This window comes from Bicyclus anynana, chromosome 13 (assembly GCF_947172395.1).
Source record: "Bicyclus anynana chromosome 13, ilBicAnyn1.1, whole genome shotgun sequence".
NCBI lineage: Eukaryota > Metazoa > Arthropoda > Insecta > Lepidoptera > Nymphalidae > Bicyclus > Bicyclus anynana.
This window is the reverse complement of record NC_069095.1, coordinates 11,588,690-11,615,476: the sequence shown is the minus strand read 5'-3', so window position 1 is coordinate 11,615,476 and position 26,787 is coordinate 11,588,690. Positions and strand designations below refer to the sequence as shown.

The window sequence follows — 26,787 nt, the reverse complement described above, 5'->3', positions numbered from 1 at the left end:
ATGATACGCCCCATTCGCCATTTCAGTGGGGGCATGTTGGCTTCCTTGACGACCACCATATCGTCTTCACGTAAGTTGCCTTGGCTGATTCTCCACTTATTTCGTTGTTGCAGCTCACACAGGAATTCATTGCGCCACCTTTCCCAGAAGTGTTGTTTGAGTTGTTCTATTTGTTGGTAGCGATTTAAGCGGCTTGGTTTTGCGTCTAATAAAGATGGTGATGGCAATGACGTCAGTGGTCTACCAATAAGGAAGTGCCCAGGAGTCAAAGGAAGTAAATCGGTTGGATCAGACGAGAGTGGAGTAAGAGGTCTAGAATTTAATATCGCTTCTATCTGCACAAATAAAGTCGATAATTCTTCGTACGTAAAATGATTATTACCTAACATGCGATGTAAATGATGTTTTGCGGATTTGATACCTGCTTCCCAAAGCCCACCGAAGTGAGGGGAATAAGCTGGAGAAAAGTTAAATTTGATGCCTTCTTCGGCAGCGAACGAGGTGATTGATTCATTATTTTCTACAGATTCTAAAAATTGGCATAAATCGTTGTTAGCACCAATAAAATTTCTGCCGTTATCACTATGGATGACCTCTGGCTTTCCCTTTCGCGAGATAAATCTTTTAAGGCAAAGAAAAAAATTATCTGTGCTTAAGTCAGACGCAAGCTCTAAATGCACAGCTCTGGTCGATAAACAAATGAAGAGGCACAAATATCCTTTGGTTATTTTGCATCCACGGCCAAGGCGATCGCGTACGGGAAAGGGTCCTGCAAAATCTGTGGCGGAAATCTGGAACGGTAAGTTAGGAGTGACTCGAGCAGCAGGTAAATTTCCCATTATGGGATTCAATGTTTTAGCCTTCATGATTCTACATAATTTGCAATTATTTACTGTGCTTCTAGCCAATCGTCTACCTGTAATGGGCCAATACGTTTGTCGTAAATTATTTAATAATACTAATGGTCCACCATGCAGAAGTTTTCTATGTTCGTAAGCAAATAATAATTTGGTAAATTGATGTTTTGAATCTAATAAAATTGGATGTTTTTTATCGTAAGTTTCAGATGAATTTTGGATACGACCTCCTACACGCAAGAGACCGGTTTCATCTACAAAGGGTCGTAGTGACAGCAAATGTGATCGAGAAGGTAAGCATTTTTTACTATTTATCAATTTAATTTCAGTTTCAAAGCTTTCCAACTGATGTTGCTTTATTAACTGCTGAAGCGCAGCATGCAGTTCATCGGTAGTGAGATGGCCTTTGTATTTTGATTGAGGATGCCTAATGTTATGGATGAATCTTAATGTGTAAGCTAAACTTCTATGTAGTCGTGAAAAATTTGAAAATCTTTGAAAATTTATTAGTTGATTTGCTTGTATAATTGTAGTATTTGCTATCATAGTTATTGTAGATGTAGATGTAATGTTTTTGGTATGATAAGTAGTATTAGATTTCTTTTCAGGAAGATCATCAACAAGTTTTATAGTACTCGGCCATTGATTTTTATCATTTAAAAGAAAAGAAGGGCCTTGCCACCATAATGAGGCGGTTTGAATTTGCTTAGGATCTAAACCACGAGATGCTAGGTCTGCTGGATTATTTGTCCCTGGTACGTGTCTCCAATGGCCAAATGATGTAGTTTCTTGTATCATTGCTACACGGTTGGCTACGAAGGGTTTAAGATCACGTAAATGAGATGATATCCAACCGAGAACTACTGAAGAGTCAGTCCAAAAATATGTTTCAGGAGTGTTTGAGAATCGTAGAGCCTTTAAAACAGATGACGCTAAACGAGATGCAAGTAAAGCTCCACAAAGTTCTAATTTTGGTATTGTTTGAGACTTGACTGGAGACACTTTTGTTTTAGCACAAAGAAGATTGACAGTAACATGACCTGATTTATCAATTGATCGTAGATATATACATGAAGCGTAAGCGTTGAGAGAAGCATCACAAAATGCATGAATCTCAATAGTTTCTGGTAGACTACTAAGTGTATATCTTGGAATTTGTAAATTAGATAAACTTTCTAATTTAGAAGAAAAATTTAACCAGGAATTGGAAATATCAGAAGGTATAGAATCGTCCCAATCTAATTTTAAAAGCCATAACTTCTGAAGTATTATTTTTGGTATTATAGTGCAAGGGCTGAGTAATCCAAGAGGGTCAAAGAGTTTAGCCGAATTTGATAATATGGTTCGCTTTGTAGCTAAAGTTGTATATTTAATATTAGTAGGAAATTTCAAAACATCATCGATCGGATTCCATTTGAGACCCAATGCACTAGATTCCGAACTTAGGTTTAAATCTGTAGAAATATGTGAAATTATGTTATTATTAAAAATGGAAGGAATATTGGTACGAAATTTGCGTAGGTTAAGACATGCAGAATTAAGGGTTTTAGATACGCTATTTATTATGGAAAGAAGTTCCTCTTTTGAATTACTACCAGAAAGAAAATCGTCAACGTAAAAATCACGTCTAATGAGTTCTGATATTTTTTCATTTTCACACTCTTTTGAAAGTTGCAGCAAACATCGTGTACTAAGGAAAGGAGCTGATGCCATACCGTAAGTAACCGTATTTAATTTGAATGTTTTGATAGGCAGATTAGGATCATCTCGCCATAAAATCATTTGTAAATAACGTTGCTGAGGTTGTATGAGTATTTGTCGGTACATTTTCTCGACATCAGCTGACACAACGTATTTATGTTGTCTAAATCTTAGTAATATAGAAAATAAATCATCTTGTACAACTGGACCAACATATTGTATATCATTGAGTGAAATGTCATTGGATGTCTTAGCTGATGCATCGAAAACGATTCTGACTCTTGAAGTTTCACTACTTTCTTTAATAATCATATGATGTGGTAAATAATAGCCAGATAGCTCGTTAGTAACTTCTGACATGTGTCCTAGTTGTTCATACTCATGAATGAATTTATTATACTCTGCACGTAATAGAGGATTTCTGCTTAACTTTTTCTCTGCTTGAATTAATCTCGTTTTAGCTATATAATGAGATTCACCTAAGCCATCAGGGGATTCGCGAAAAGGAATTTGTACGCAAAATCTACCATCTTTATCCCGGTAAGTAGTCTCATTAAATAATTTTTCACAATAATGATCATCGAAAGAAGGATTATCTTTAGGTATTTCTTCAATTTCCCAAAACTTAGAAAGTTGCTGATTTATTTCTTTGCTGAAATTGCAATAAATTTTATCAGATGTATCATAATATCTCCCCCCTATGGGGCCTGCAACTATCCAACCTAATTGTGTTTCTTGTAGTATAGGCATATGACGACCAATTTTAAATCTAGAAGAACAAAGCAAGTCCCAAAAGACGTCGGCCCCTAGAAGCATATCAATTTCTGAAGTCATATAAAAATTGGGGTCGGCTAACTGAATGTGTGTTGGTATTTTTAGACTACTGACGTCAATGTTGACTTGAGGTAGTCTATCAGTAATTAGAGGAATGATGTGGCATTTAACAGGCATGCGATATGAGTTGTATGCAGAACGTATGACTACTTCGCAATGATTATTGATTTTAATGATGGAATTGTTTAAGCCTAACACCGAACGACGGTGATTTTCAAGTACAGGTAAACCGATTTTTTTACACGCAGATTCGGTTATAAATGAAGATTGGCTCCCACTATCTAATAAAGCCTTCAACATAAATGATTTATTTTTATTTATTACTTCAACCAAAGCCGTAGACAGAAGAGCTTGGTTTGAAGATACAGATGACATACTGACAACACAAGATGGATCCTTATTATTGATAGGTGCTGCAGATGAAGAAGATGTTTTATGTTGAGGTGGCGATTTATTAGATGTGAGAAGTGATGTAGTAGTTCCTTGTAATGAAGTAGATGACGTGGCAGATGCTTGAGGTTGAATATAATGAAGAGATGACTGTTTATGTAAAATTGAATTGTGCTTTCTTCTGCAGAAGCGACATCCACCTAATCTACAATGTAATGGTTTGTGCCCACCACGTAAGCAATTTGTACATAATTGCCATTGTGAAACTTTAGCGATCCTATCATCTACTGACATCGATTTAAACATTGGGCAATTATACAATTTATGATCAAGATTACAGGCTAAGCATGAATTATTAAATGATGATGAGGATGTTGGCGATGATGGTGATGAAGGTGATGAAGCTATAAATGATTTAGATTTTAAAAATGTATTTCGTTTATCTGTTAATTTTGGTTTACTAGTGTTGATAGTTTCTAATATAGTAGCACGTTGGCGTAGAAAATCAAAAAAATCAGTTAATGTTATGTTATCAAGTGTACTCCTAACTTCTTCCCATTTCGTGGACGTATTGGAATCAAGTTTTAAGGTGGCCATGTAAATAATGATAGTGTCCCAATGTTCAGTTGGTTCTCCAAGTGATTTAAGTGCACTCAAATTTTTTGTAATGTTATCAATTAGGACACGCAAGCATTTTTCCGATTCTATAGCTATGGTATTCATAGAAAATAAACCTTTTAAATGTTCATTTATGAGTAGCCGTTTATTATTATATCTATCGCAAAGCATTGTCCAGGCTATAGGGTAATTAATGGCGGACACTGACACAGAGTTAATAACATCACTAGCAGAATCCGTTAAATATGATTTAAGGTAATGGAATTTATTTACTGCTTCGATATCGTCGTTATCATGGATTAATGACAAGTACATGTCTCTGAATTCTATCCATGTACTAGGATTACCATTAAAAGGAGGGATTTTAAGAGGTGGCAACTTTAAATGACGATGCCTTGACCGTTCGGAGCCACTCACAGATTCTGGATTTGTACTTTTATTTTCGAAGAGCTGAACTAATTCTTGAGCTCGCGCAATAAGACTGAAGAATCGATTTTCTATTTCCTCCCTTTCTCGTATTTGGAGGTCTTCATCCTTATCCAAACTTTCAATTTTAGATTGTAAGTCCTCATACGCAAAAGATAAATCTTGAAACTTACTAAGTCGCAAGCTTAATTCATTGCATTGCGCTTTAGTAAGTTTTGTATCTAGTATAGGTATTAAATACCTTTCAAAAAGTGTAATGCGGGTTTTCATGCGACCTCTTTGAGCTATAAGATCCTTTAGTTCGGCCATTTGAAAGTACTAATAGTTATAAACGAAATGTAAAAAAAATAATAGAAAAAGAAGAAAAAAAAATTAATGCCTCAACCAACCTCGAACCTGTACCGATCGTGCGTAATTTTAGCTGTGGCGCGCGGTAAGTTGTAGGTATTGATTGTCTCACGCGGCAAGCGGCGGCGAGCGCGGCCTGCGCGGCGCTCGCGCTCGAATGCGGTACCGGTAGGTAGGTATTACGAGAAAGAAACGACTCGATGCCGATTTATCGATTTTTAAGAAACGAACGAGCGAATATTAGTTACGCGTACAACATAGACCGGTTTATTTATTGCAAACAGATGCGATACTAAAAGAAGGAATAAAGATGTAATAAAAAGGATGGCTACTTCCCTTGGATTCGTGTTCCACAAATTCTCCAACAAGATGACGCTGCCAAATGTATTGTATGTTGCCGGTCTTCGTTATTAAGATCACGTCGGGGTCACCACTTTGTTTAATTAAAACAATAGTGCTCGTTCGTTTGTGATTTGATTTTATTAAGTTTAACAGATTATTAGGTAAAATGACTTTTAATCGAGATGTATATAGATAAAAGACGTATATAGATGACGAAGTTTTCGTGTGTAATGTCCGCCGACGCCTCGTCTTCGCCTTCGTCTTCTTTCGGTATGCTTCGTGAAATCTCGCGCTCGGGTCGGCTCGTATCGTACGGTTGTCGCGTATTTAGGCTCGAACATATAAATATTACTTAACCCTGAGGTTAACATTTATGTAAAAAATGTCTATTGCCCACTGTAGTGATATTTCAAACAGGCTATTTGTAGGACACTTTACGTGGGAAGTGATTATGTAAATCGGTTAGTTAATTCGTTGATCAATGATTTGTGATCATCGAGCTATAATGACCGGTTCTTGAATTCGTTGCCGGTGTAATTTGAACCTGTGTTTAACTGGAGATGTTATCATTGCAAGCGCGTGTAGGTAGGCGTTATTATGTTGTACAAACGATAACAAAGGACATGGCCAGTTAACGCCTATTTGACTCAGTAGCTCATGCTTTGTATAAAGCAGGGAGATCCTAGGTTTGATTTCAGCTCTATTGAATTTTAAATAGTAACTTTATACACCTACTATGTTACGGATTCACTAAAAAGGCACTGAGGATAGTCACTAACAATTCTAGAGGATGAAAATCCCACGTAACCCTATCTCTCCTTCAAAATATTGGGTATTTCTAGAAGATAATATATCCCTTTCTAAAAAATTTTTCATCAGTGGTAAGCGAATTAGATGGGGATACAAATATTGGATTGGGACTGCTCGTCTAGGGTAGGTAGGTAATTTGGTTCGATCCATACCAAGGACAGTCCGGACAATTACCAGATGTTTACAAGAAATTTGGACTTGATGGTAGCAGTGAGTATTGAAAACAAACAGAAGGTGTGAAAAACGTGGACCTTGTCCTGCACCTAAATGTCACCTTGTAAATATACGACATGATAACATCAGTCACCTAATAAGCTATGATAGCAAGATTCTGAAATGCAAAGCATGTAAAAGAAACTGCAATTATAGGTATTTGCGTGAAGTATACATCATAAAGAGTGTTTTCTTAGTTACCATTTAGTATAAAATGTTCGCAAAAACTTTAATTTTACTAGAACAATAATAAATAATACTTTTATTCAACAAAAAGTCTTTTATTTTTGCCTCAACATATTGTTAAAAACTTCTTAGTAAATAGTATAAGTAATGCCGACCGACCCATATATGGGATGTCATTTTCCAGCTTTTCCGAGGGACACAGATTTTTTTTATTATTTTTCCTGAAATACTGAGGCAATCATTAAGAATATATAAAAAAATCGCAACTTTCTAAGGCAAAAATAGTTTCAGGCTTATCTGGGTTAAGGTACTTACTTAGGTTACTTACGAGTATAATATGTCCATAGATAGAGTGCTTGCTGTTGAAATCCATTAACTTAATTTGTAATTTGAATCATCATCATCATTATCAGCTGATGGATCTACTGGACATAAGCCTCTCGCATGGACTTCGAAACACAACGGTCTAAAGCCGTCAGCAACCAGAGACTACCTGCAACCCGAAGGACTCATGATTTGAATAGTGGCTTTTATTTTGTGATGATCAATCAGACAATAATGAATCGACTCTGATCTATCGTATCAATGTTAAAAAAATAGAGGTGCTTACCTTGATTCCAAGCAGTGGTGATATTCTCATGGTAGAAGTACTCGTTCTCCTCCTCATCGGACCACAGGACCCCTTCGATGCTCGACGTGATCCCCTGGTTATCCGGACCCTCTACTACGGACCTTCTAGACAGCTGATCGTAACTCGGGGGACGCGATAATGAATACGCGGATATGTCGGCTAAAGACGACCTAAAGTTCTTAACACTACGACTGTCTATAGGACGATAGTATCTCAAAGATCGAGCATCTTCCGACTTCACAGATCTGAGGGATCTGCAATCGTAGTTGGGGCCATCGTTGGTAATGTCCCCTAATGAAACTTTGAAGTTATTAGATGAGATGTCCCCTAATGATACCTTGAAGTTGTTAGATGAAATGTCCCCTAAAGGGACTTCGCAAGAGCGCCTTTTCATGCTCGTTTTTTGGGAAGGCGCCTCCCCTGTGGCTTGCATGTGACGGCTTACGCCTGCACTGTGCAGGAATTCGTTCGAGTTATACATTTTACCTACTTATGCTAAGCTTTAGGAACTTAATGTTTGACTACATGTGGAATTATTCGTTCGTTCGCGCCTCGATATCGCGCCAAGTAAATGGTGGTCGTAATCTGAAACAAAAGAAATAAACTGTCAAGTCGAGGATCGTCAATTCATCAATACATATAAAGATACTAGCCGATACTCCGCGGTTTCACTATCATAATTCACGTTTCCGTAGGAATATGGCAATAAAATACCTAAAAAATTGGTTCAATAGATCTAGAAATTACAAACTACAACCTGACAAACTTTATATCTTTTTAATACCTACATGATGAATTAAGTTTCTCACAAATTCCGCGGGAACCGTGGATTTTTCCGGGATGAAAAGTAGCCTATGTGTTAATCCAGAGTAAAATCTATTTCTATTCGAAATTTCAGTCTAATCACTTCAGTTATAGCCGCTGCACGAAGGAGGAACAAACATACACATTTACACACTTCTTTCGTATTTATATATTAGTGTGATGTGATGTGATGTTATAGTGTGAAGTGTGATGTGATATAATAGATAAAAAAGTTAATCTATACTAATATTATAAAGCTGAAGAGTTTGTTTGTTTGATTGAACGCGCTAATCTAAGGAACTACTGGTCCGATTTGAAAAATTCTTTCAGTGTTAGATAGCCCATTTATTGAGGAAGGCTAAAGGCTATATTTTATCCCCGTATTCCTACGGGAACGGGAACCACGTGGGTGAAACCGCGCGGCGTCAGCTAGTTTATTATATTGGTCAAGTCAAATAATAATTATTAAAAAATCCGTGAATCTATTTGGTAAAAGTTAAAAAGATAACAGCGCCATCTAGTATAACAACCGTACACTACGATACACCCTGCAGCGTGTATAGGAAAAGCTCACTGACGGCTTTTGCTTCATGACAATGTAGTTTCAATAAATAGCCATAGATGGCGTTGTTTTTTTTTTATATGTAATAAGTTTTGTATCCAATTGTTTACATTTGTGATTTGTTATCAGGATAGGAGATGGTACGTAATTAACAAATAGGGTTAATCCTTGCCCTTTGGAATATTTGTATAGGATTCTGGATACAGGATATTGAAATAGCTTTTAGGAATTTATATATGTACGTTGGTAGGCAGGGTATCTATTTGAAAACTAATTAATATTAGATGTAATATGTTCTAGTTTAACTTAATATTCGTAGAAATCATAATTACTGTATAGAGAAACCGTAAATGGGCATCCCAGTTAGAGGATCTAAATGAGATGCCCATTTAGAACATACATAAGTTCTAAATGTACCTCTGCTATATTAAAGTAGAGGTACATTTAGAATCCATTTTGTTTCTATTATTCTTCATAAAATTCGTTATTTAAAAATATACACAAGTAGTTTTAAAAATAGTTAAGTTAAGTTAGAAATAAAAATTCTACTAACAATTTTTTTTCCATTTGTTTTTTATTTTCTTTTTCTGAAAAATATTAAACTCATAAATAGTTTTATAAGGCATATCATTATTGTGTATTTTTTAATACATTTTAATTTTATATTGTTGCCTAATTTGTTGAAATACTTTTATTTTTAAGCGTAGTCCTAATAAGTAGCATATCAATTAAAGTTTGTTTTGTTTTTGTTTTAATTAAAATGTATTAATATGGTTTAATGTCCATTGTGTTAATTTACGTAATAGATGATAGAGTTAAATTTTGAAATACTAATTGTGAAAAAAGTTTGTATATTCGTATGTCAAGGACACGCGTGACGTGTGTTTTTCTATGGGTTTCACCGGCTTCACCAGGCTGCTTGTAAAGACTCATTTTGGACATTCTATATTCTGTGGGTTCATCACACAGCCATAGATTTCTGAGCACCCCACCTCAGGCAATAAACAAATAAATTAATCTTATAATTAATAATAATTTTAAATCTGTTTACAAAAACTAAAGAAATAAGATGGAGTATTTTTTTTATTGGTAATTATTGATTATTATGTTAATTTACGTAATTGATGATAGAGTTAAATTTTGAAATACTAATTGTGAAAAAAGTTTGTATATTCGTATGTCAAGGAAACGCGTGACGTTTGTTTTTCTATGGTTTCACTTCACCAGGCTGCTTGTAAAGACTCGTTCTAGACATTTATTCTGCGGGTTCACCACACAGTCATAGATTTCTGAGAACCCCACCGCATTGCATCAATGCGCAAATGGCCAAAGTTGGAGCGCTAAAAATTCAGAGAGCGTAAAAATTTCACAGCACACGCCGGCGACAATTATCAGGGGCATTCGCTGAAAGTTTCCGTTTCAAATTGTGGTGGGCGGTAGTTCCCAAACTCTGTAGTTGGCTGCTAGTTGGGATTTATTCCCTCGGGCTGCAAAAGTGTAATATGAAAGCAAACCGCAGAGCTGATTGTAATATTCTTTCTCGCCGTGATTTGTGTTGGTAGTACTTGTGGAAGGATTGGTGGGAATGGAAAAAGCAAGGGAGAAATATCGTAGCAACTAACGGGTAATCGTGCGCTTTAAAGATTACGAACCTGTATTGGAGAAGGAATTATTCATTTTGTACAATTTTATGTACATGCTAACGGGAATGAGGCGTAATAATATGCAGATAGGTTTGCTATTACTTGGTGTTGATGGTATTTATTTAGTAGTATTTTTTTTCCTTTACAACTTAGCCCTTGACAATCTGATGGTAAGTGATGATGCAGTCTAAGATGGAAGCGGGCTAACTTGTTAGGAGGAGGATGAAAATCCACACTCCTTTCGGGTTCTACACGACATCGTATCGGAACGCTAAATCGCTTGGCGGTACGTCTTTGGCGGTATTGTGGTAACTAGCCACGGCCGAAGCCTCCCACCAGCCTGACCTGGACCAATTAAGAAAATTTATATCGGCTCAGCCGGGTATCGAACCCAGGACCTCCGTCTTGTAAATCCACCGCGCATACCACTGCGCCACGGAGGCCGTCAAAAATTTATGGACCTCGTGAGAAGGTTATATTTACTCGAGGGACGAAGGAGCAAAATATGCTCGGAATCTCTCTCGATCTTTATCGATCGTAATAAATGTCTCTATAATGGCAATATTGTTTTTATTTTTTCGTATAAAGATTATTAGCCAAGAACAAAAATCCCCTTTCCTCTACGATTATATTTTCGAAACGAAGCTTGATCCCAAAGCTTTTAATTTGAGTATATATTATCTACTAGGTAAGATGGTTCAGGTAATAAACAAATAAACTAATCTTATAATTATTACAATTTACCTTTCCGATATTACGGTTAAATCCAAAATCACTGTTGGAATTGTTTGTTGAATTTATTCTCTTTATGCTTAACCATTTAGTCAATAAAGCTTTGGTATACCTATCTACATCAGTTTTAGAAGCTTCAGTTATTTTATCTGTAACCTTAGCAAGAAATTTGTTGCCTCGGAAACATTATTACATTTTCGAGTATCGAGAAACTTACTGTAGTCTCAAAGTAAATTATTGAACCTAGTCAATTTCAATTTCAAATTTTTTGTACTTAACACTGACTATTATTAAATTCTTGGGTTTCTAACAGGAAGGTTTCTACAAATGTAAAGTATGCACCAAACTTCGAGACCTTTTTGAAAATGTGGACTAGTAGTTTCGTGCATACTACGAGTATCGTCATCATTATCAGCCGATGGACGTCCACTGGACATAGGCCTCTTGCATAGACCTCCAAACACAACAGTCTCGAGACGCCAGCTTGCAGCGGCTCTCAGCAACTCGCTTGATACCCTCGGTCCACCTAGTGGGGGGTCGACCAACACTGCATTTTCCAATTCGATCGCCATCCCATTCCATGGGACCCCAACTTCCATCGGCTCTTCGAACAACGTGGCCTGCCCATTGCCACTTCAGCTTTGCGACTCGCTGAACTATGTCAGTGATTTTGGTTTGTTTGCGGATCTCCTCATACTACGATTATACACGAGCTAAAATTAAAACTTTAAAGTAATGGTTTTTTTAAGGTACATTTTCTCTCCATGTGTCCATGAGGTAGTAAAATAGGTTACCGCGTTTCAATAATGTAACGGAGAGCTAATAAATCTGTTGTAGTTACAGGTCAGGTGGTCAAGCGCGAGCTTATTTTGAATAAAAAAAAAGGTAAATTTTTTGTAAGTTCAAAGCCACTCAGTGTTTCTCGGAATATTTCTGGTTTTAATTAGAAAAACTCTTCTTAAGCAAAATAAACCAAAATGGTTCTTGGCTTTTCGATTGCTTGCAATTTCGTACTAAGGGTTTGTAATAGAACTTATCTTTCCGTTGTGACAGTTGGTGTCTAACTTTGAGTCTGATTGGCTGGCTGTTATCGTCCAACAATACTTGGCCCGAGGGGGTAAAGTGCAACTTTTGCATGCTGTAAGCAAAAGTTGGAACTTACATTGAACACTAATTTAGATATGCAAATTCTGTTACTATTAACTAGTCGACTATTGTGACGTCATCCGTGCTGAATTAAGTCCGTTAATCCGTAATGAATTAAGGACAATTTTATGTGCAATTAAGTAGGAGTCGTGATAGCCCAGTGAATATGACATCTGCCTTCGATTCCGGAGGGTGTGGGTTCGAATCTGGTCCGGGGCATGCACCTCCAACGTTTCAGTTGTGTGCAATTTAAGAAATTAAATATCACGTGTCTCAAATGGTGAAGGAAAAACATAGTGAGGAAACCTGCATACCAGAGAATTTTCTCAATTCTCTGCGTGTGTGAAGTCTGCCAATCCGCATTGGGCTAGCGTGGTGGACTATTGGCCTAACACCTCTCAGTGTGAGAGGAGACTCGAACTCAGCAGTGAGCCGAATATGGGCTGATGATGAAGTAACTGTCCGGAAATCAGTTCAGTATTTTCGTCGACAGACAATAGACATATTATAAAACTTTTTGTGACAAACTCATCAAAAATAGTTTTTCTATCTTATGATACGTTATATGTTTATGGTACTGATTAAACAATGAATTAGGTAAATACATTTCTGCGTAAAATATCATTTTAATCATTTACATTATATCTATATTTTTGGAGTTTACCCCTTAAGAATCGATTTTTCATATATAATCGGTATAAAAAAAATATGGGCAGTAAAAATTCGATGAACAAATGACAGGTTACGTTTTTGTGCGCAACCTATTCTGCGCACCTTTCTCCGTGCGCTGCCGCCAACAGCACGCACGGTGCGGCCTGCTGCTCCTCGGTTGCGCACCTTTCACTTTTCAAGCGTAAGTATTGAGACATACATAGTGTACGCTGCGGGGCAACATACACCTATTTTAAAAGAGTTAACTCCATTCCTGCGTCGGAGCTGACACACTTTTCTGTTAGCTTAGATAGCGACATGTCCATTCTTTCATAATATAAAAAAAAAGAAAATCGTTTGTCTGTAAAGTCGGTTTACTGACGATAGTTGAACGTGACAACGTCATAAGACAATGCTGATGGAATGGTTGCATTTTTCAAAAGAAAATGTTTGTTTTTCTAAAATGTTGTTTAATAATCTTCATAGACCAGAATATACTTTATTTCTCGTAAAAAATGTTGGCAACCCTAGAGCGAGGGAACCACGCATGACGTCTTTTTTCAGTGCAGTGGCCTTCATCGAGTTATTAGACGTTGTCACGTCAAAAATACTATTCCTAAGAAACTATCGTAAAAGCGCTTATACTTCAAGTCGTTTGACATCCAGCCAAGGCGGGATGTCACTGTAAAACTGCAATTTCGGGAAATTGGAAGGTAAAATGGAGTGTAATTATCGACGGCGACAAACGCTTTGATGTCTCTGACTGTCGGCGTCACACGATGCGGGGCGATTGTTCCCTATCAGAAATGCATTCGGAAATTGGGACCTCTGCTAACGGTCTGCGTAATTTATATGCTAACCGCGAACATTCTGTCCCTTTTCATTTTGGCAGTTTTCTTTTACACTATTTCGATCTGTTATTTTTTTCTGTGTTAACAGAAACATTGTCTACTTTTAGCTCTAGTGGATAAAAAAGACTTTTGCACGCTGTTTTCGGGGCACAAAGATAAATTTTCCCTCTTAGTGAAGATAAAAAACTTTTAATACAATTTTTACGGGTGTTGTAATTTAGTTTACCTACTGCATGTTTTCGTTGTTAATAACTAGAAGGTCCGTTCGTGAGAAATTCTTTTCTTCTGCAACCACTGATTTTTCCGGCATATAAAGTAGCCTATGTTCTGCTTTTTCTCTGGTCCAGTTTATCTCCATACTAAATTTCATTCAAATCAGTCCAGTGGGTTAACCATCGAATGGTAACGGACAGATATTCGTCTGTCCGTTACGATTCGACCTGTCTGGACAAACAGCATTTTTAATATTAGTTTGTATTATATTAATATTAAGCTTGACTTTTGGGCAGTAAGTGAACATTTATAAATATCAAAGTACCTAATCGTAGAAATATGCATTTAACACAAGCCATAGGTCCGTTGTACCCAGAATGAGAAATCATTAATACATTCTGCAAATAACCCTTTCAGGTATGCCGGGAGTCGCTGGCGGTGAGCGAATTCCTATAAATTAAATAGCACACCAAATAATGAAGTGGGCTTGGAAAACTTTTGGGGTAACCCTCTGACTTATTGTCGAACATAAATTACCCCAAGTTTTGACAATAAATTTTACTGTGCCGATCTGCAGATGTAGATTGGAACGATGTGACTCATGTTAGAAAAGTTAAGGACGGATACAGACTTATATAACCCAACGTCTAACAAGGAGAAGGCACCGTTGTATAACTTAAGCTTTATTTCGTGACGTGGGCTCTCACAAACCTTTTGTTTTTGGTTTTGACGGCCTCCGTAGCGCAGTGGTATGCGCGGTGAATTAACAAGACGAAGGTCCTGGATTCGATCCCCAGCTGGGTCGCTTTTGTATTATGTATTTTAGATAGCTCAGTGGATATGACCTCTGCCTCAGATTCCGGTTCGGAGCATGCACCTCCTTTGTAGTTGTGTGCTTTTTAAGAAATTAAATATCACGTGCCTCAAACGGCGAAGGAAACACATCGTGAGGAAACCTGCACAAAAGAGAATTTTCTGATTCTCTGCTTGTGTGAAGTCTGCCAATCCGCATTGGGCCAGCGAGGTGGACCATTGGCCTAACCCCTCTCATTCTGAGAGGTGAGGAGACTCGAGCTCAGCAGTGATAATGATGGTGATGATAAATCTTTTAGCCTTCCAGTTGTACTGTACATCTGTGTATTTCGCCTGTTAACAAACAATCGACAAAGCTTCGCGAGTGTGGCGGCACGAATTAAACTTTTGTATGGAAATGAATACGTTACATCTAGATTAGGTAACATATTGTTCATATGGGGAAAGAGTATTTGGCGATATCTAGTGTGGAAATTTTATTCATATTTCAAATAAAATAGCTAGTTATGGAATTTATGAAGTTTCAAGAGCTTTACTGTTTGATCTGTGTTAATCTAAATATAAAAAACTCGAAGGTGACTGAATGACATAGTGTTCGCTCAACGCACAGCCCAAACCACTGGACGGATCGAGCTGAAATTTGGCATGCAAGTAGATGTTATGACGTAGGCATCCGCTAAGAAAGAATTTTGATCAATTCTATCCCCAATAATCTCTAATTATTGGGGATAGATTGATTTGGCTGAAATTTGGAATGAAAATTGATTTTACTCTGGATTAACACATAGGCTACTTTTCATCCCGGAAAATTTATGGTTCCCGCGGGATTTGTGAAAAACTTAATTCCACGGGGACGAAGTCGCGGGCGCCCGCTAGTCTATACATATAAAAGAAAGTCGTGTTAGTTAAAGCTTCCAGCTTAGAACCAGGAGACGGACAAAGGATACTTATAGAATAGGGATTGGGTAGGGGTAGAGTTTCACGCGGACGAAGTCGCAGGCGTTCGCTAGGTTTCTCATATATATCTAGATACAGTACAAGTATATATACATATATTTTTAAAGGTAATCCGGCGGGCATCGGCTTGCATAACCTTTTCACCGCTGGTACCTACCTACTCATTGTGGTCTGTGGTTCCATACAAAAGAGACAAAAATAAGTAATTAATTGTGCGCATACCTCCACCGTAGACTCCAGTCGTAAAATCTGATATTACAATATTTGCCGAAACCCGAATCGTTATTAAATTAAATCCAAGCGCAATATTCGCCACAAATCACAGCCGCGCGGCGAAATTTCCGTTTCGCAATAATTTAGTAGCAGTTTATTGAAACAGGTAGGTATTACTGAGATATTGCGTTTGTTTGACTTAAATGTAGGATTCCTTAGGATTTTCTTCACGAATTATATTAAATTGGATCGACCCAGGGGTAGAGTACTCAGAGGAATTTACATAGGCAGAGGTCGTCCAATCGTCTGTACGAGTTGTACGAGCAAAAACAATATACTCAAACGCGAACTTATTTAGATTATGTCAAAAGTTACTCAAAAATTTTCAAACGTGTTTGTATTCTTGCGAAATCGTTACACATCAAACAGAAAATAATTGAGTCTGAGAACAAGATACAAACCACCTGGAATATAATTAATAGAGAATCAGGAAAAATCAAACCGCGGGATATCAGTTTTGAATTAATTGTCAATGACAAAAAGGTAAACACTGATATCGAGGTTGTTAATGCCTTTGAAGATTTTTTCCAGAATGTTCCTATCTTGTTAACTGATTCACTAGATTCGTCTGCTACGGAAGCCCAGAGACTATTAAGAGGCAATGTTAAAGAGTGCAACGTTCTTTTTGAATTTCACCACATAACTGTATCAGACATTAAAAAATCTTTCAATTTGTTAAAATTAAAAAGAACCGGAGATCTGTGGGGCATGTCAGTGAAAGTAATATCTAATATAATTGATGTAATTGCTCCCCACTTAGCTATTATTTTTAATGAATGCGTGGATTTGGGTATCTTTCCGAACCTAATGAAACATGGCAAACTGTTACCACTTTTTAAATCAGGTGACAAAACTGATGTTAATAATTATAGACCAATTACAATACTGCCAACACTTAGTAAGGTTTTTGAAAAAATCATTTTAAATCAACTTTTAAGTCATTTTAATTTAAATAATTTATTTCACCCTGAACAGTATGGTTTTACTAAAGGTCGCAGTACAACTGATGCAGGTGCTAAACTTTTAAAACATATATATGATGCATGGGAAAATGCTAAGAATGCTATTGGTGTATTTTGTGATTTGTCCAAAGCATTCGATTGTGTTGACCATAACATTCTTTTACTTAAGTTAAGCCACTATGGCATAAAAAGTGTTGCACTTGATCTCATCGCCTCTTATCTTAGTGATAGAACACAAAAGGTATGCATAAATGATTCAAAGTCTCGCGGTTTTTCTAACACAATGGGCGTCCCACAGGGTTCAATTCTGGGTCCTTTTCTATTCCTAGTGTACATAAACGATTTACCACACCATGTTAGCGGCATCTGTGAGATAGTACTGTTTGCTGACGACACATCCCTAATTTTTAAGAGTGACAGAAGTAAAGATAATTCCGACGATGTAAACCGTGCCATATCGCATGTGTCGCATTGGTTCACTGTTAACAACTTACTTTTAAATGCAAAGAAAACTAAATGTATTGAGTTTTCATTACCAAATGTTATAAAATTAGATAAGTCTATAATGATCAATGGTGAAACACTAGAAATAGAGAATTCCACAGTTTTCCTGGGAGTGACCTTGGATTCTAAACTTCAGTGGGGTGCTCATATAGAAAAACTGTCAGGTAAACTCAGCTCAGCTGCTTTTGCAGTGAGAAAAATAAGACAGTTTACTGATGTTGATACAGCTAGACTTGTTTATTTTGCGTACTTTCACAGCGTAATGTCTTACGGTATTTTGTTGTGGGGCAAGGCTGCTGATATACATTCTATATTTGTACTTCAAAAAAGAGCAATTCGAGCAATATATCAACTAAAATCACGCGAGTCCCTTCGTCAAAAGTTTAAAGAAATAGGCATTTTAACAGTAGCCTGTCAGTATATATATAACAGTATAGTTTATGTGAGACAAAATATTAATTTGTACAAACGAAAAGGAGATCTAAACCCACGTCTTACTAGACACGGGCATAAGTTAGTTATTTCTGCATATCGTCTCCAAAGAGTTAAAAAATCTTTTGTGGGTTTGGGTGTACTCTTCTATAACAAGATCCCCAAGACTGTGATGGACTTGCCAATGCACAACTTTAAGCAATGTGTTAAAAAACATTTACTTAGTCGAGGTTACTACACTATTGATGAGTTCCTTAACGACAAAGGTGCTTGGAGGCCATTGGATCAGCTTCCACCTTCACACAGGAAATAAAACTATAAGAAATTGTAATTTAATTGTTATTCAATGTAAATTGTAATACTGTATGACTTTTTCAAAAGAGCAACTGTTGAGTTTCTTGCCGGTATCTTCTCAGCAGAACCTGCCTTCCGAACCGGTGGTAGAATCTTTACAAATAGTCAACTGACGTGTCAAAAGTGCTTGTAAACTGAGCCTACTTGAAATAAATGATTTTTGATTTGATTTTGATCTAAATGATAGAATGAAACGTCTTTTACGAGTATAACTTGGTATAATTTTAGTGATACTAATTATTATGTATTCTGTAGTCGTGATAGCCCAGTGGATATGACCTCTGCCTCCGATTCCGGAGGGTGTGGGTTCGAATCCGGTACGGGGCATGCACCTCCGACTTTTTAGTTGTATGCATGTTTTAAGAAATTAAATATCACTTGTCTCAAACGGTAAAGGAAAACATCGTGAGGAAATCTGCATACCAGAGAATTATCTTAATTCTCTGCGTGTGTGAAGTCTGCGAATTCGCATTGGGCCAGCGTAGTGGACTATTGGCCTAACCCCTCTCATTATGAGAGGAGTCTCGAGCTCAGCAGTGAGCCGAATATGGGTTGATGACGATGTATTCTGTGGTGATATAATTGATATTTATCGATATCTGATAATCTTTCCACTAATCTGCATTGAAGCAGCGTATAGCTCTATATCTATCTTATATATCTTATTAACTTTTTATTTACTACATGGTCAGGACCATGTAGTAAATAAAAAGTTACAAACACTACGTAGAACGCAAAACTAAGAACTACAGCACTATCGATTCTCTTTCTAAGCTCGCTAACGCTTCGAAAATTAGAATAAATATCCAGTTTATAATAAAACTAGCGGACGCCTGCGACTTCTTCCGCGTGGATATCAATGTAAACTTTCAACCCCTATCTCTTTATGGGATGAACCTCTTTATTGGTTGATTTTTAAAAATTCTTGAATCACATTATATTCCGTATTTTTTACGACTTAAGAACGAATTTTAAAACTGTAACTCTAAAAATGAAGGACTTTCCATACAATCTTTCAAACCCTATTTCACCCCCTTATATTTTTGTTTTAGGGTCAAAAAGTACCTTATGTTTTGCTTTAATGTCCCATTTACCATTAAACCAAAATTCAATATATATTTGTATTAGTTGTAATATATTATGTAATACATATGTAAATTTTAATATTATATTTACGTATATATTATATTATATATATTTAATTATTTATATATATAATTACATATAATGTATTGCACCTTCCCGCTCTTTCTTCGCAAGTTCTCTCGTCAGGGGTTGCCTGGTAGAGATTACTTATAGTAATAAGGCCGCCTTTGCATGCTAAGTTAAATTTATGTTTTTAATGTTTCAATTTATAATTGTATTTTTGTGTGCAATAAAGTATTTCTTCTTCTTCTTCTTCTTCTTCAATTTGATCGGTTCAGCCGTTTAGCTGTGAATAGGTAACAGACAGACTTACTTTCGCATTTATAATATTTGTATAGATATATAAATTGTAAAATTGTTAACTAAAATACTACAAAATTTGTATGAATTTAGTAAAATATGGTATTTACGAGTAGTCCATATGTGTTGTGAGCTCGCCCCGCCGAAGCAGAGTTTCATTAAATTGTAGACACGTCTCTTGAATCTCGACAGCGCTAAGTGCTTCTTCATTATTCATCGGGCTTTTACCTTTGAATGTCTTATTATTTTTATTTCTATCTTCCTCTTACTTCTAGGGATAAGCTAGGTACTTATATGATTTTTTGTAATTGCCGTCATAGCCCAGTGGATATGATATGACCTCTGCCTCCGATTCCGGAGGGTGTGAGTTCGAATCCGGTTCTGGGCATGACCTCCGACTTTTCAGTTGTGTGCAGAAATTAAATATGACGTGTCTCAAATGGTGAAGGAAAAACATTTTGAGGAAACCCGTATGCCAGAGAATTTTCTTAATTCTCTGCGTGTGTGAAGTCTGCCAATAGGGCCAGCGTGGTGGACTATTGGCCTAACCCTTCTCATTCTGAGAGGAGATTAGTGCTCAGCATAGAGCCGAATATGGGTTAATAATAAAAACATACATACAGCCGAACGTAGAACCTCCTCCTTTTTGGAAATCGGTTAAAAACAATATAGTAAGTTTCAGGGAGCCGCTGGATGCTAGCAGCTTGTGGTCTTTGGAAGTCTATACAAGAAGAAGTCCAGGAGTGAACCTTTATCGGCCGATAATGATGGTGGTAATGAAAACCCATAAAAATCTACACAATATCTGCTGATTTTATGTGCTTATTTTACACATACATTTCTTAGTAAATCTCATGAAACCTTTCCGTGTAATTTAGATAAACTACACAACATTTTCACTCACACAAGATTTCTGAGAGCACATAACTCAACAAACTTCACGCCTCTAAAGGACAAATTGTGGTACAGGGCGCGGAATGTACGAAATCTTGAGGGTTAGGTATCCCAGGAATGCTATATTACGGGGCTCTGCTAGGAATATTTGCATTCCACTGGCGGGGTATTTAAATAATGCCTATCCTTACATTATAAGGGTTGAGTTACGGGGGGTGACGTGGGTGGGCCCCTTGTAGTTTTAGAATTGTTGTTGGTTTGAGGCTTTACTCGCTTCTGAATTGGGGCAGCAAAAACTTAAACTCAATCTATAAATACTTTAATAGGTACTAGTATTGTATCAACTTTAATAATAAAATCCGTTACATACTGTACAGGATTTTTTGTTAGGAAGCAATCGAGCATCGCAAAGAATTGCGAGCATCCAGCGGCTCCCTGCAACCCGTTCGATGTCCTCGGTCCACATTGTGGGGGGTCGATCAACATTGCGCTTTCCGGTGAGGGGTCGTCATTCTAGCACCTTGGGACCCCAACGTCCATCGGCTCTTCGAACTATGTGGCCTGTCCAATGCCCATTGCCACTTTAGCTTCGCGACTCGGTGAGCTATATCAGTGACTTTGCGGATTTCTTCTGCAAATCTCCTCATTTCTGATTGGATCACGCAGAGAAACCCCAAGCATAGCTCGCTCTATCACCCGCTGAGTGACTTTGACCTTTTAATGAATAATAAGTGAAGTGAAGAAATAATAAGTGTGAATTATTCATTGAGAGAAAAATTTAATAATGAACAGTTCGAATTTTAATGAAGGGACGTATATATCGTAGTATATTATGTAACAGTTTTATTTTGGGAAAATATGGGCTGTTTTTGTTCGATAAAAGTCATTTTGGAGACCCCACTAATTACGCTTGGCCTTGAATGTTCCCAATTTGTGTTTATAGTCCAAGAGACAACTACATCCATTGCAAACACAATTGGTCACAATTTTATGCTGGGTACATTTTAAATATAGCATGTAAAATTGTAATTGTTGGCAGGAGAGTGTGTTAGAATCAATAAAATGTAACAACTCACAATTTTTTTTAAGCTCGAAGCTTTTTTATTATATATTTCTAAAATAACTTTCTTAAATGTATTAGTAAAAAAAATGACAGGTATAAACTGTTTTGATGACGAAAACTGTTTATGTCTTTCTCAGCGAAAAGCATAAACAGTTTGCGTAGTCTATCTAGAATTACGATCTTAGATACGTATAGCTTAGATTTATCTACTATTTTATGTAAGTTTTTATAACTCTTGCATTGCATTTTTCCATACACTAAAATCATTACTTGCCTTTTTATCTCGTTAGTAACTGTCATCCCAACTTTAATTTATCAAACCGTTTAAGCTTTATTTTTGCGATACAAGAAGTTTATTCCTCTTCCTTTGCCGGTCCTGTCTATCTGTATACCAAAATGTATCTAATTCATTGCATACAGTAGTGGTATTATAATAATTAATACAAGAATACAATACATTTGTTTAATCTTCTTTACCAAGACAATTAATTAAATTACGACCACCACTAACCGAACCACAGATAATAACTAATTTATTTTTTAAAAATAGCTAACACTTTTCCTTTCTTCATAGTGTGTCATTTATAGCAACTGTCTCTTTGTTTACTAATGGTATATAATAAAATATATGAAAATATACTAAAACTTTGCTCGGTCTTCTAAAGTATGTATGCCATTAAGCCCCTCATTAAAATAAACAACTTTCCTTGTGCTTACAATAATTATTATTATGAGGTACGATATTATTTGCGTTGAATGAAAGTAGGAATTCATTTTACTTACATTTTATAAAATAAATATATATAAATATATATATATATTTATTTTATATTAAATAAAATGTTATTACTATGCAAGGCTCTCTCTAGAGGTAGACGTACCACATGAGTTTTAATTACTTGTATATCTCTCATTGTCATTAAAGTTCAACGCTGGGTGGATATGGATTAACTACCAACATTGTTTAGTTGTTGGATGGGAATCAATTTTTAACCGTCTTCCAAAAAGGCAGGTTTCAAGTTCGGCTGTATGTATGTTTTGAAAAACACGAATGAGAAAAAGTAACGACCAGTAATTTTAGTTCCTAAATTTTGCTTTTAATTACCAATTTTCACAGTAAAAGAACTAAACAAAAAAGAATGAAAAAAGGCTTTTTCATTTCAATATTCTTAATGTTATGTATTTAGAAATAGCATATTTGTGGCATACTTTTAATAATAACACATTTTTTTGGGTCGAAATAATTGATTACAATCAGTGTGTGGACAAAAAGATACAAGAAAACCTCCTCCTTTTTGTGAGGTCGGTTAAAAAAAATACATGCCATTGCAACATTCTTGAGGTGACCACAATTAAGCATTTAGAAACACTACATACATAGTATTAAACAATATGCCAGTATTAGGTACGTATGCTAGTACATTTTCAAGTTAACGTCAAGGTAGAAACTGAAGCTCCATTGCGCTTTCTTAAACAGGAAAGCTCTAAGGAGGTAAGAGCTTTATTATCAGCGTATTAACCGGAATAGGTATTGATTATGAACATCATACAAAGTTTACTACGTAACGCTGTTCTTCCACTGTGGCGGGATCAATGATTTTATAGGTATGAGTTGAAATTGAGGCGATCAAAGCCATAGGGATGATGACAGTTTTTTAAATTATATATAAATTAGAAGTATGCTAATAGTAAAGCAATTTTGTAAAAGTAACAGGGTATCTGGGATCATTACTTTCGTAGCTACAGGGATTTAAAGGGTCAGATTTGCGGCACTGCCACGGATCCCTGAAAAACGCCCCATACTAAAAGGTACGAATTAATGACGTCGTTGATGAAAATGAATGTTAATTTTAAATGGGCGTTCAAACAAAATTACAAATATCTTTGTTTATCATCTATTGCTAAAAGGAGGATAAAAATCCACACCTCTTTCGGTTTCTACACGAACCGGAACGCTAAATCGCTTGGCTGCCGTTGCCGGTAGAGCCACGGCCAAAGCCTCCCACTAGCCAGACCTGGACCAATTAAGCATATCTCAATCGGGCCAGCCGGGGATCGAACCCAGGACCTCTTGGTCTTGTAAATCCACCGCGCATACCACTGCGCCACTTAAGCTATCAAAACCCAACTCAAATCTCGAAATTTGAAGTCACATAGGAAAAGCACTGGATTAGCTATTAACGAGGCAATTACATAGAGTTATAATTACTATTTTTCTGAAATCTTGCTTGACAATAACCAATGATGCAGCCTATGTTGAAACGCGCTTGTCTATAAGATGCCTATTTAATCTTGACTTGAATATACCCATGTTGTAGGTAGTAGGGAAAACGGAAGCTGGAAGGGCATCCCATAACTTTGCAGGAGCGAAGAATCGAAACGCTTCGTAGCGTCCAAGGGAGATCTACTACGTATGGACGCAGACCTTTACGATGCCTGGCAGCTCTATGGCAAAATGGTGCAGAAGGAGCGAGATCAAAAAGTTCTTGGGCGCACTCTCCGATATAAATCCTGTAGAAAACCGGTAGACAGGCAACTTTTCCGCGATGCTCCAACGGTAGCAAAGGACAATGGTCTGGTGTTTGTTGATAGAATTCATAAGCGTCTACTAATGTAAACTATTACAGTTTGTAGAAAATAATTTATTTAATTTTTTGAAAAGGTGCACAAGGTCTAATTATGTCCATAAACTAAAATATAATCACATCAATTACAATAATTGAGTATGGCAACCACACTATTTATACCAATACTACATCTATCGGACAACTAGGGACGCGCACGGTATCGAAAAGCCAGTATCGAATCGAATAAGTATCGTCATAGAACTACACGTATTCAATGACATCAGTTTAATTTCAGTAGAACAACCATATAAACTAATGTTTATAACGAATTAATATAATTATTTTGAAATATTAATAAATGTTTTGATTTTCAAACGACCATGTACCTATGCATTTAATTCTAATCATGACAAAATACTGCTAAAGTTCGCTCTTACTTGGCGGTATTTTACATTTAACTAATAAAATAAACAAAATATAATTTATTTATTTATTTATTTATTTATTTATTTATTTATACACATGAAATATGCCCAGAGAAACATTACAGTTTCCCAATTCGTTTCTCGAGCAAACAGAAATAATAATTACAACAATAAATCTAAAATTACAAAATGAATATTAAACAATCAAAATAATTTAAAAATAATTCAATTCAAATTAAAAATTAAGAATAAATTAACATTAACCAAGTCAAATAAATTAAAATAAACAAATCAAATAAATTAATAACAATAATCAAGAATTAGAATACACAAAAAAAATAAAAATAAAAATTAACTAGTCAAAAAACAAAATTAAAAATATCCTAAACATAAAATCTATTCTAGTAACAATTTAATTTTATTTACAAGCTGATAAACAGGTGTGTGAAAAATGTCTAATTCTAAATTTCTACTAGTGAGATCATTGAGCAGGCGCAGCGCTTGAGCCAGCGGCGCATGCTGGCTCACTTTAGTTCTGCCACACGGCACCGCAAACAACTGGCGACGTCGGCAACTTACATACTTGTCGGGAACATGTAAATCTATTGACCCTAATATAACAGAGTTACTTTTTTCACCTCTCATTAAATTTATTATGTACTGTAGCAGTGCTACTTTACGTCTTATCTCAAGTTTATTGTACCCTGTCATACCCAGAAGAAAGACGCTTGGATAAATAGTAGGATAACCCACTGAGTACCCATATTGTTTCCTATAAAGCCAACGGACGAACTTTTTTTGAATCTTCTCTATCATATCTATGTATTTGTACTCAAACGGACTCCAAATGATGGCATTACATTCGAGTTTACTTCGCACATACGCATTATACAGCGTCTTTATTATAGCAATTGAGTTAAAATGCTGTGATTGTCGGAGTACAAACCCAAGAGTTTTATAGGCTTTACCACAAATATCCTGTATGTGACTGCGAAATGATAAGTCTTCAGACATACTTGTCCCTAGATCCCTAATAGCAGTCACACGCAAAATATTTGTGTCACCTAACTTGTAATTTCCAACAATCGGTGCTACCTTTCGACTAAACGTAATTACTGCGCATTTATCAATATTAAAATATAATTTATTTTGATTACACCATTGCAACACATTGTCTATGTCGTCCTGGAGAAATTGAACATCTGAAGCGCGTTCCACCTTAAGAAAGACTTTTAAATCATCTGCAAACAGTAGACACCTAGCGCGGGTTATAACATTCGGCAGATCGTTGATCAAAATTAAAAATTCCAACGGGCCTAGGTTACTTCCTTGACTCACACCAGAATGAGTGAAATATGGTTCCGAACAATGTCCCTCATACTGTACGTACTGTCTCCGATTTCTCAAGTAGCTGGAAAAGAACTTAAGTAATGACGGTGTAAATCCAACCGATGCAAACTTACTAAGAAGCACGTCATTATCAACTGCATCAAACGCTTTTTGGAAATCAAAGTAAGTTGCATCAACCTGCGAACTACCATCCACTGCTCCAGTCACATAAGTCCAGAAAGACAATAAATTAGTACAAGTTGAGCGACCTGCACGGAACCCATGTTGTGCATCAGCAAGTTGATACTCAAACTGCCTCCTAATTCGACTCTCCAATATCGATTCAAATAACTTTCCGAATACTGACAGTACTGCAACAGGTCTAAAGTTATTGACTTCGACACTGTTGGTTTTTTTTGGGAACAGGCACTACTCTAGATGTTTTCCAAACGTCTGGATAGAAAGAATTTCCAAAACAGACATCGAAAATGTAATGCAATGGGAACAACAATGCACTTCTACAATCCCTTACTAGATATGGCGGAATGGCATCCGGGCCAGCAGAAAATTTCGGCTTTAATTTATTTAACGCCAATCTTACATCACTAATACTAATAAAATCTATGTGTATACGTTCACTACCCCCACCACTTGCCTTTACTGCCTCTTCTACGCACAGGCGTGGAGGTGTCTGCGCATATACAGATTTAAAATATTTCGCAAACAGTTCTGCACACTGTTCCTGTGACACTAATTCTCCCTCATGTATAATTTTATGGTTACGTCTCCTTGCACGTTTCGATGCCATAT

General features: G+C 36.4%; 1 protein-coding gene across 2 annotated transcripts in view; it reads right to left on the bottom strand.

The window, feature by feature from the left end:
- LOC112051724 (protein TANC2) overlaps positions 1-26,787 on the bottom strand; it is a 326,061-nt gene that overhangs the window by 231,024 nt on the left and 68,250 nt on the right. For both annotated transcript variants that reach the window (XM_052885029.1, XM_052885030.1), the window contains exon 3: positions 7,336-7,941. In XM_052885029.1, coding sequence (XP_052740989.1) covers positions 7,336-7,837 — 502 coding nt within the window. In that variant the 5' untranslated portion in view covers positions 7,838-7,941. The remainder of the gene's footprint in view (positions 1-7,335; positions 7,942-26,787) is intronic.